Consider the following 11,784-nt stretch of genomic DNA (forward strand, 5'->3'; position numbering starts at 1 on the left):
GAGAGATGTCTTATTAGTCAGCCATAAGAAAGAATGAAATATTGCCATTTGTAGCTACATAGACAAATCTAGAGATGACCATACAAGTGAAGTCAGAGAAAGATAAATACTACATGATATCACTTATATGTAGAATCTAAAAAATAATACAAATGAACTTATTTATGAAATAGAAATAGACTAACAGATATAGAAAACAAACATAGTTACCAAAGGGGAAAGGAGGGGAAGAGGGATAAATTAGGAGTATGGGATTAACAAACACACACTACTATATATAAAATAGATAACCAACAAGGATTTACAGTATAGCCCAGGGAACTATATTCAATATCTTGTAGTAACCTATAAAGGAAAAGAATCAGGAAAAAAAAAAAAAAATATATATATATATATATATGTATAACAGAATGTCTTTGCTGTACCTGTGAAACTAACACAATATTGTAAATCAACTATACATCAATTTTTTTTTTAAAAGGAAAAATTCCCAAGAATTCTGCAGAAAAACATTTGGAGGATAAATTTCTAAAGATGAAATTTATCCCACAGAGTGCACTTCACATATGCCTGGAAATTTGGTCTGGATAGCAAAAGGTTGGAAAACTACCTACATGTCCATCAATTGGGACTTGTTACAAAATTAAAAAAAGATGATAGGATCATATAATGAAAGCAGCTAGAAAAAAAGACAGAAGACTGACTACCAGCCACCTGAGTAAGCCCTCCTGGATATCCTGCCCAGTCAAGCCCCCAGGAGATTCCAGTCCCACTGGCATCCGACTGCACCCGCAAGAGACCCCAGGCAAAACCCACCCAGCTGAGCACAGTCAAGTCACAGAACTAGAAGATATCATAACACATTATGCCAAGCTACTAACTCTGGGGTTATCTGTGAAGCAGCAGCAGATCACTGGAATGGTAATAGATGTATCACATTCTCTTAAGACCACCATATTTGTGAGTACTAAGTCGCTTCGGTCATGTCCAGCTCTTTGCATCCCCATGGACCGTAGCCCGCCTGGCTCCCCCGTCCTGGGATTCTCCAGGCAAGAATACTGGAGTGGGTTGCCATGCCCTCTTCCAGGGAGGTCAGTAGGGATCAAACCTGTCTCCTGGAGCTCCTGCACTGCAGGCGTATTCTTTACTACTGAGACAACGGGGGAAGCCCCAAATGGGATTAGATGAACTCTTTTCTTAAATTCAAATCCTGCTCTACCACTCACAGTCTGGGAAGTAGGCAAGTTACTCAACCTCTCTAAGGTTGCCCTCTCTAAGTAGGCAAGTTACTCAACCTCTCTAAGGTTGAGTAATTTCACACTCCTCCCCCCATAAAATGTGGGCAATAACGATACTTGCCTCTTGGGATTGTTAAGGAATACTAGTTGCCCGGTAAATCCTAACTCTTAAGAGTTTGACAAGTTCCAGCGTCCTGTGATCCTAAATAAAATGTAACAAAATCTCTTGTTTCTCCACCTGTCTTTTGAGTTTTCCTCTCACTGATGGAAGAAAAAGGGAACTAACCGTCAGTGTGGGTCACCAGCCCCTAGTCCTTCATCTGCAATTCTGAAATCGAAAAAGTTCCGAAAACCAACATTCTCTCTTATCTCCATTGGCAACAAAACCAGAAGCTACAGTTTGGTGTTAATACTCATACTTCAATATAGAAATTATTAATGTGTGCAATTACAGGGTACTGCTCCAGATACTTCTGAAAAAGTATACTTCAGTCATCTTCTGAAAGTTTAATAGTCTCACCCTTAATCCAAAATTAACTCTCCAAGAGGCTCAGCACTCAAGTGGGGAAGCTACCATGGAGGGTGGGAGGTGACATCAGTCTGGAGATTCATTAACTAATTGGCGATCAATCATGGCCAGAAAGATGAAGAGAGACAGTTAATTCCCCAACCCTGCAGCTTGGCGCTTTCTTATGCTGTCCTGTTTTCTTCAGGATCTCGGCTTTCGTTTTAAAATACACACAAAATTCCCCTCTAGTTCTTCTGAAAAACAGTCCTCTGCAGCAGAAACAAACCCATCATTGTATCGGAGCTACGGAAGATTTCAGGAGCGTCCGGGGAGGTGGGGACTTGGGCTGGCCCTCTGACTAACTTCAAAGCTGGCTAAGGTCACTTACCTGTCAACTTCTAAAGGGAAAAAAAAAAAATCCTTTATTTTCTGTGGATGCTTCCACCAGACAAGTTCCTTAAACTAATGAACCTATTTCCTGCAGTAGGCTACCATGGGTCTAGGCTACCTTCCATGGCCATGTGGACAAGATTACCACTGACACATCTGCTTATGTCTGAGTGCTCAAAACGTGCTAAGTGTAATTCCCCAATTTCTTTGGGATAAAAACACCCCTCCTGCATCCTTAAGCGTCACAAGTCCACTGCATGGCAGAATGCAGTCTTCCCAAATGCAGAGATGCTGAAGGGAACATATCCTTATCATCCAGAAGAAACAGGGGCTAAAACACTTACAGGTGCCCACACTGACATGTTGATGGGGCTTGGAGTCTGCGAAATGTGTGCCTACACTTCCCAGGGACAGGCCCATGGGTCTGGGCACGCTGTGTGGGAGAGGGAGGGGTAACCCTGTGCTTTGTTTCCTGTCATGTGGTAGAAACTGCTTCAGGTTCCCTCATGTCACACTAGTGGCTAAGGCGGCAGCACAACAACACAACTACACAATAACGACTACACACTTCAACGACAGCACAACATCCTAAAGAAAAAGGAGCCTTGGGCTGGGCTTTGCCGCTAGCACCTGTGAGGAGCTCAAAACAACCTCTCTAGCGTTATCTTTCTCCCCATAAATATGAGGAGACTGGACCACATCTGGGCCCTTGAGTAGATCCTGTGGGTGGACAGGCTCAGCCTCTGTCCCTGCTCTGAGGTGGACCATCCTGCATAGGAGAGGCTAGAAAGCACGACACAACATTTCCCAGAATCCCTCGCAGCTGTGGTCTTTAGATGTGACCTGGGTTCCACCAGTTACATGCACTGCTGTAGATTTGACTTCAGGCGGGCCTGAGTTAACTGAGCTGAGGCAAGTATGCAGCAATTTTTTCACATCTTGCATTAGCAGAAGCATTGTGATGGGCAAACAGCAGCCACAGCGGCCACTGCAGCAGCTCCCTAGGCAGCCCAGTTCTGCAGTGTGGCTCCGGGAGTCACTCCTGGGAGCTCAGCCTGCTCTCTCTTTATCCCAATTTGAAAGGAAGTGTTAGTCGCTCAGTCGTGTCTGACTCTTTGCAACCCCATGGACTATAGCCCCCCAGGCTCCTCTGTCCATGGAATTCTTCAGGCAAGGATACTGGAGTGGGGTGCCATTTCCTTCTCCTGACCCAGGGATCAAACCCAGGTCTCCTGCATTGCAGGCAAATTCTTTACCATCTGAGCCACCAGGAAAGACTTACCCCATTTAATGCCCCATAATTAACCGTCATCTGCAGCTCACACGTTGTTCTCCTATTTCTCCTTCTCCCCCTTTAAACTAATTTAAGCTTTCTCAAGTATCCATTCCAAGCATTTCCCCCTTTTTCCTTCCTGTTCTTCCCCAAATACTGTCACTTGTATCTAGGAACTGTTGACTCCTCCTTCCCTGCCTGTATTTCTCTTCCATGTTGACTTAAGTCCTCCTATGAGTCAGGTATTACTGTACCAGCTGCTGGAAATATGAGCCCACTAGGAATGTTCCCAGCCTTTGGTGGCTCTAGAGTTAAGAAGAGGAGTCTGGTCAGCCAAGGAGATGGTAAGTTACAAGGTTGGAGCTTCCAATTCTGTCTTGGGAGACTGAAGTCAACAGGCAAAGAGCTAGGGATGAGGCTTACGTTGCCTTCCAAACATCAAATGGGTGGGTTTTTTCCAAATAATACTTAAATCCACCCAATCCAGTTGGTAAATCCCTTGTCCTTGCTGGGGGCAACAAAATATTGGACATCAACAAAACCTGCCACAGGTCACTATTGGCTAACTCCCCACTGGGCAGTTTATACGCTAAGAAAATCGCTCAGCATTTTGTATCCACTGTCTACCCCAATGCTTGAGAGGCCCATTCTATTATTTCTCCATTTTACAGATCAGGGAACTGAGGCTCAGAACAGCCCAAGCACAGCTGGCGAGATGGACCCAAATGAGGTTTTCCTTCTCCCACAGAGCATCCACACTTTCTGGCTTGGCCCCTTTACCATCTCAGCCTATCCCAGCTATATTTCCAGCTCCTCACCCTGACTCTCCCTGACCCCAGGCCCGTTTCCCATCCTCCCTTCAGCTCTGAGTCCTGTTCTTACTCAAGCTTCAGGCTCCGCCCTAAAGCCTGCCTCTTCGCACTCTCTCACTGCCCTAGAATCCACACCAAGAAACCTCCCTCTGCTCAGAATGTATTGCATCTTTCCTCTTGCTTCTGGTTGAGCGTTCACTTTCCTGTAATAGCGTTAATAATTAATATAGTATTTGTGCCTCTCCACCAACCCAAAGAATCCTAGCTGGAGTTACTGGGCACCTACCATGTTTTCTGATTGACTCATTTATCCTCATGACTCTATGAGGCAAATGTCATTATTATTAAGATTCCCACGTTACAGATGAGGAAACTGAAGCCTGGAAGCTTTCAGTTCAGTTTAGTCGCTAGTCGTGTCCGACTCTTTGTGACCCCATGAATTGCAGCACGCCAGGCCTCCCTGTCCATCACCAACTCCCGGAGTTCACCCAGACTCACGTCCATCGAGTCAGTGATGCCATCCAGCCATCTCATCTTCTGTTGTCCCCTTCTCCTCCTGCCCCCAATCCCTCCCAGCATCAGAGTCTTTCCCAATGAGTCAACTCTTCACATGAGGTGGCCAAAGTACTGGAGTTTCAGCTTTAGCATCATTCCTTCCAAAGAAATCCCAGGGCTGATCTCCTTCACAATGGACTGGTTGGATCTCCTTGCAGTCCAAGGGACTCTCAAGAGTCTTCTCCAACACCACAGTTCAAAAGCATCAATCCTTTGGTGCTCAGCCTTCTTCACAGTCCAACTCTCACATCCATACATGACCACAGGAAAAACCATAGCCTTGACTAGATGGACCTTTGTTGGCAAAGTAATGTCTCTGCTTTTGAATATGTTATCTAGGTTGATCATAACTTTCCTTCCAAGGAGTAAATGTCTTTTAATTTCATGGCTGTAATCACCATCTGCAGTGATTTTGGAGCCCCAAAAAATAAAGTCTGACACTGTTTCCACTGTTTCCCCATCTATTTCCCATGAAGTGATGGGACCAGATGCCATGATCTTCGTTTTCTGAATGTTGAGCTTTAAGCCAACTTTTTCACTCTCCACTTTCACTTTCATCAAGAGGCTTTTTAGTTCCTCTTCACTTTCTGCCATAAGGGTGGTGTCACCTACATATCTGAGGTTATTGATATTTCTCCTGGCAATCTTGATTCCAGCTTGTGCTTCTTCCAGCCCAGCGTTTCTCATGATGTACTCTGCATAGAAGTTAAATAAGCAGGGTGACAATATACAGCCTTGACGTACTCCTTTTCCTATTTGGAACCAGTCTGTTGTTCCATGCCCAGTTCTAACTGTTGCTTCCTGACCTGCATACAGATTTCTCAAGAGGCAGATCAGGTGGCCTGGTGTTCCCATCTCTTTCAGAATTTTCCACAGTTTATTGTGATCCACACAGTCAAAGGCTTTGGCATAGTCAATAAAGCAGAAATAGATGTTTTTCTGGAACTCTCTTGCTTTTTCCATGATCCAGTGGATGTTGGAAATTTGATCTCTGGTTCATGTGCATTTTCTAAAACCAGCTGGAACATCTGGAAGTTCACAGTTCACATATTGCTGAAGCCTGGCTTGGAGAATTTTGAGCATCACTTTACTAGCGTGTGAGATGAGTGCAATTGTGCAGTAGTTTCAGCATTCTCTGGCATTGCCTTTCTTTGGGATTGGAATGAAAACTGACTTTTTCCAGTCCTGTGGCCTGCTGAGTTTTCCAAATTTGCTGGCATATTGAGTGCAGCACTTTCACAGCGTCATCTTTCAGGATTTGAAATAGCTCAACTGGAATTCCATCACCTCCACTAGCTTTGTTCGTAGTGATGCTTTCTAAGGCCCACTTGACTTCACATTCCAGGATGTCTGGTTCTAGGTCAGTGATCACACCATAGTGATTATCTGGGTCATGAAGATCTTTTTTGTACAGTTTTTCTGTATATTTGTGCCATCTCTTCTTAATATCTTCTGCTTCTGTTAGGTCCATACCATTTCTGTCCTTTATAGAGCCTGGAAGGTTTAGCAACTTGCAAAAGCCAGAGCGTAGAACCCTAACCATTACTGTCAGATGGTTCTGAAACACAAGGGTGGCACAACTTTATCCCCTGTCTGCCTTGCGTACAGCTGTACATTTACGTACAGCGTAAATGCTGTGGATGGAGCTTGTCTCTGCCCTTTTCTGGTTCTAAGAACCAACTGTTTAATGAGTGCCTTCTAGTCATTGAAAAAAATGCATCTTGCTCCAGTGGCTTCCCCCTCTTAGACCGTTCGTCCTACTTTGCACAGAACTCTAAAGTCACACCTCATGCTAAGTCAAGGGTGGTTTGACCAGTTATTTGAAAATGGACCATACCATGGCTGATAATTCTATAATCTTGGAGCATCTTGACGCCAAGATGTCTCCAATTTTCGATGGAAGAAGAGAGGAGAAGGAACCTGAACTTTGGCCTCAGTAAACAAACAAAAACTCCTCTGGAAATTTAGTTAAGGGTTGAGGAGCAAACAACACTCCACCCCCACCCCTGGGGGCAGCACAAAGACAAGGATCCTGGGAATAAGATCAGTTTCTTCATCCCTTAATCCAGGGCCCCAGTGGAGCTGTTGGCCCGGGGCATCAGAGATCTCCTAAAATGGTGGTTAAGGGACTGGATAATTTTCCCCTGCCACTTTCTTTCCAGGGCAATGTGGGCAGTTGGGGGATAGAGGTTTAAACTAGCTACAAATCATCCCCAAAACAACGTTTCAATTGTCCTTCCAGCCGGGAGATAAATATGCAAGTGGGACCCTTTGTAGAATTTCCTGGAGGGCAGAGGTAGCAGCCGCAGGCAAACTGTCCCTCCCACTTAACCCCAGCAGGCCCAGAAAAGCCTCCCACCAGCTGACTTTGAACCTTTCCAAGCAGGATGCCCACACCCAGTCGACAGCATCCTTTAAAGCTGTCTTTCCTAAGGATTCCCAGCTCAGCATCTAGCCTCAATTCATAACCAAATCACCCCAGCCCTTCCCAGAGCCAAGCCCCAGGAGCCAGGAATATGCACGGGGGAGGGAAGACCCCTCCCACCAAAAGTAACGGAAGTTTTCCCAATCCACAGTGTTCTAGGGCTTCCTCCCCATCCCCCGGCCTGGGCAGGGGGCGCCTTGGGACCTCCCAGGAGCGCCCAAGAATTAACACTTCACCGAGGGACTGGAACCCGCAAAAGTTCGCATTAAGGCCCACCTGGCTAGGAGCTGGGGTCATATGATTCCTAAAAACACCACTCCCTGGCTCCGGCTGGCTGTGAGTCAGTGGATTGAGACTTAATCTTGGAGGTAGCGGATACCTTTGAGCAGGCAATCTTGGAAGTTCCACCCAGGAAAGCGCAGATGGGCGTCGTGATAAACTGTGGCCTACAATTCCAAGAGGCTGGGTGGGGGGTGGGGACTAAATCGCGAGAAGAGAGGGAAACAAACATTGCAAGCCACTGCGGGCGGGGCCATGGGGCAATTTGCAGTTGAATCCGATTATCCGTCAATATGATTCAAGAAGATTTGATAAACACCAGTTTAAAAGTGCCCGGCACAGACCTCGTGTCTAACGGGCACTTCATAATTGGCACTGGGAATAGTTGATACTGTGAAAGACCTACTGTGTGCCAAGCTCCCACGACTGTCTCCGGAACGCAAGGAACGGGGCGAAACTCCCTTCGAGTTCAAACAGCGCTGGGAACTGCGCCCCAGAGGAGGGGAACCCAGGGCCTGGGGTCCCTCCTTTCCCACCCCTGGAACTCCAACGGCCTGGTTGTGCTTCAGGCTCTATGCACAGAATGGGGGAAGGAGGCTGTGCCTGAGCGCTTTGGGCAGCTCCAGAGGCCACGCGGGAGGGCTGTGCCCGCGCGGGGAGCGGGTCTTCCGGGCGCAGCGACCGGCTAGCCCGCAGGCAGGAGGACATGCGGAGGCGCCCTGGCCGCGGCCCAAGGGCAGGTGCAGGAGCGGCGCAGCGGGCGCTCAGGGTGCACCGGTGCCCGGGCGCGCGGGCGGGCGCGGCAGGGAGGGGCGCCGGCCCCGGGAGCCCGACGCCAGGGCGTGGTGCAGGTGGCGGCGGGGGCAGAGTCGACTCCGTACCTTGATTTTCGACCTGGCGACCGGGCGCTGTTTCGCCGCCAGGTGTCCATCCGGGCCCTCGCCGTCGCCGGGCTCTGGGGTTTCGCGCTCCGGGCCGCGCGGGGACGAGCTGCTCTCTGCGCCTCCGGGCTCCCCCGCGCTGCTGCTGCCGCCGCCGGTGCTACTGCCGCCGTCGCTGCGGCAGTCCTCGGGGGGATCGTGGAGCAGACGGCCCAGGCCCACTGCGGAGCGAGGGCCGCGCCCCGACACACAGACACGCGGCGTCAGGCCCGGGCGCCCGCAGCAGTTTGACCTGCGGGCGGTGCCGCCGCCGCCCCTCCCCGGACCTGGGCACCTCGCCAAGTGGGCAATGCCGCGGGGGTGGGCGATCGAGCCCCTGACTCGGCCTCCCGAGCAAGCTTGGGGTCCTGGGGGGCGGTGGGGGGCGTCCGCTCCTCTTTCCAAGTTCCCGTGCCCACGAGGTACGAGGGCCAAGCGCGGCTGGGGACACCGCGCACCAAATTTCCACTCCCTGGGACCCGATCTCGAGCCACCTAGCCCCGGAGAGGTTGACCTATCCCTGTGCAACCTCACGAGGACATGGGATTGAGATTGCCCCTTTGTGGCCCCCAGTCCCACTCCTGGGCCACCTCTGCCCGCAGCAGCCAACGGTCCCGCCGCAGGGCAATTAGAGGCGCCCACTAGGGGGGAGGGGGTGCAGGGCGTCCCGGGTTCCCAGCCTCTCACTCTTGGTCCTCCTTGGTAACTTCCTCCCCCCTCCCCCAAAGGAGGGGCATGGGGGACGGAGGGAGTCCAGCCCGGGTCGTGGAGTAGAGGGGACCCGGCTACCCCTGCCCCCACCCCAGGAACCCGGCGCCCAGGCCCGGCCCCCGCGCGGCGCTCACCTGGGATGTAGGTGTCTGCCCTCTCCTCGTCCGGGAGCTCATCCCAGCTGCGGACCGAGACCCCCAGGCTCCTCCTCTTCACCAGGAAGACTTTGGGCATCGTGGGGGCCCTCTCCCCGGACTGCGGGCCCCTAGTCCAGGTTGCTCCCCACTAAAGGCGGCGGCGGCGGCTTGGTCCCCGGCTCCCCGCGGCCGGAGCCCACCTTCCCGCCCCGCCTGCCCCCTCCCTCCGCCCCCCACCGCCGCCGCGCGGCCGGGCCTCTCCCCCGCACGCCGGGAGACTCCCAGCCTCCGGGCTCCGCGACACCTCTGCCTGAAATCGCGGGTGAGACCACGCCGAGGAAAAAAGTTTCATAAGGTGGAATAGAAAAGGCACCAGGAAACTTGGGAGTGAGCATGCGCCCTGCAACATAACGGTGTCAACAAGCTCGCTACCTGTCCGACCGGTTCCGGCGGCCGGGGCTGCCTGTTCCAGCCCTTCCTTAGGCATGAATGTTTGCAAAAGAATTTAACGTCTGATTCTCCCCCCTCCCCTTTGTAAAAAAGGAAGGACGCTTCTCTCTGAACCCCCTGCCCCATGCCGCACCACGGGCACTTCAGGGAGATCTCCTGGAACGAAACCCGGCGCGCGCTTCCCGGGGCATTGCTCCTCAAAGCTGGGGCCTCCCGCTAGTGCCCGCCCCCGGCCCCCACCCGTGGATTCGTCTCCGACAAGCAAGCCAGAAAATGGCTCAGCTCCTCTGGACCTTGTGGATCATTCCTGGGTTTGTTGAAGTCTCGGTTGTGTGGAGGCCGCGAGGAGACGCCCGGGATTCTGATCCGGTAAAGAGGGAACTTGGGGGCTTCCGTTCCCCTTCATCTACAACAGCTCCCCCTTCCCCCAATAAACACAGTAAAAAAAAAAAAAAAAAAAAAAAAAAATCTTTTTTAAATTCAGCATCTTTAGAACACGTTATTTTGGGCCATACAATCTAAGAAAAACCAGTCCGTTTGCTTCCACCCCAAGCCCCTTCCATCCCGCGAACCCTCTCACCCCTAAATAAACACTCTGGAAAAAAAGCCAAGTGCTAGTTTTGCAAACGCAGCTTCAAAACAATTTTCTTATCCTCGCTCACTCCGATGATTGCCTCCCCCAACCATTTGCTCCCCAAATTCTGAGGCTGGGAAATACTTTCCAGGAAGCCAGTCAAGATGGGTTTACCTCCCCTTACCGCCCCTACTGGGAGCTTGGCTGGATAGCTTAGGGTTTAATTTAGGTTTGGGGTTTGGGTTTTGTTTTGTATGGGTTTTTTGTTTTTGTTTTTTTAATCTACCTTTATACCTGGAGGGCCAGAGATGGGGGTGGGGGGTGGGGAGAAGGAAGGGGAGTTGGTAAGAAAAAGATGCCAAGTTTCTAAGAGCAGCTGTACCCGCTTTGGGGGAAAGAGGGCCCGCCGCCGGTCCCACGCCCCTGCTCGGATGTGCCCAGGGATGCAGGGCACCGCCTCCACGGCCGCGGGGTCACCCCACTTCCTGGGGATCAGACGTGTGCCAGCTCCAGGGGATGCGGGGGCGCGGCCGGCCTGGGGTGCCCTGGGCGCCAGCCGCTCGCCCAACCGCCCGACTCACCTGTCTGTAACCTGACCCGCAGTGCGACCTGCCCACAGGGCGGGAGAATCAACACAGCGGTTTTCCCCGTCCTCTTCCGCCCTGGAATGGCCCTTGGGGACACGGCAGCCTGGTAACGGATTTCTCGGCTCGGCGGCAACACTCAGGATGCTCGGAGAAGGGCTCAGCTCAGCCCCGACTGCTGGGGACAGACGCGCCCCGCCTCTGGGGCTGCCCTCAAGAGCTACCCCTCTCCGGGCTCATCCCTGTCTGAACCCCAGATTTTCTCTGCAAACGATCAACGCAGAAGGAAAAAAACTTGGAGCGGAGGGAAGGCGGGGGAGGAAGAGGAAGACATCTCCATAGCGGCACGAGGAGACCAGGCTTCTTTCTCGTCCGAGGCCGATGGCGCAGCTTCTGGGAGCCTCTGCGAGTGTATTTTTATCTACCAACAAACTGGAGCCTGATTAGAAAGAAGACGCTTGGTTGAATGAAAGTAAAAATAGAGTAAAACTGTGAAATCATCGAAGTATGCCCCATCTCATAAAAACCTTAAAAACTTCACTTTTTTCAAAATTCCTTATTTTACAAAACACACACACACACACACAAAACAAAAAACCCATTAACAGAGCTTTTTTTTTTTTTCTTTTTTTCTTTCACTGGATTTCAAATCACCGAGTATCTGATCCACTCTGTCCATTTTTTGAAAACACTGTAGAATGACAGGATCTAAGGCAAGAAATCTCAAAACGTAGCTCAATACTTAGGGCACTAGGGGGGAAGGATAACAGGTTTGATCACACTTTTATTTGACCATGTTGGATGCACACCTATTCTTATATTTACTGGATATCTCTTTGGAAGAAAGGAATTCTGATGTTATCTTTCTTTTGTGTGTGATCAGACCAGATGGGTTTATCAACAGTATTATTAACATTTTCAAAGAATC

At 50.6% G+C, this 11,784-nt stretch overlaps 1 protein-coding gene across 3 annotated transcripts in view; it reads right to left on the reverse strand.

Moving 5' to 3' along the window:
- The window catches only part of OVOL2 (ovo like zinc finger 2), a 28,763-nt gene extending 19,313 nt beyond the window's left edge, over positions 1 to 9,450 (reverse strand). The window contains exons 1-2 of one of the 3 annotated variants that reach the window (XM_019973219.2): positions 9,246 to 9,450; positions 8,362 to 8,582 (exon numbers count right to left, since the gene is read on the reverse strand). In XM_019973219.2, coding sequence (XP_019828778.1) covers positions 8,362 to 8,582; positions 9,246 to 9,345 — 321 coding nt within the window. In that variant the 5' untranslated portion in view covers positions 9,346 to 9,450. Of the gene's footprint in view, positions 1 to 1,524; positions 3,867 to 7,477; positions 7,611 to 8,361; positions 8,583 to 9,245 lie in introns of those variants that run through there. The other 2 variants (XM_019973220.2, XM_070801031.1) reach the window with 2 other exon arrangements.
- Between the last annotated feature and the right edge of the window lie 2,334 nt (positions 9,451 to 11,784).

This window comes from Bos indicus, chromosome 13 (genome assembly GCF_029378745.1).
Source record: "Bos indicus isolate NIAB-ARS_2022 breed Sahiwal x Tharparkar chromosome 13, NIAB-ARS_B.indTharparkar_mat_pri_1.0, whole genome shotgun sequence".
Classification (NCBI taxonomy): domain Eukaryota; kingdom Metazoa; phylum Chordata; class Mammalia; order Artiodactyla; family Bovidae; genus Bos; species Bos indicus.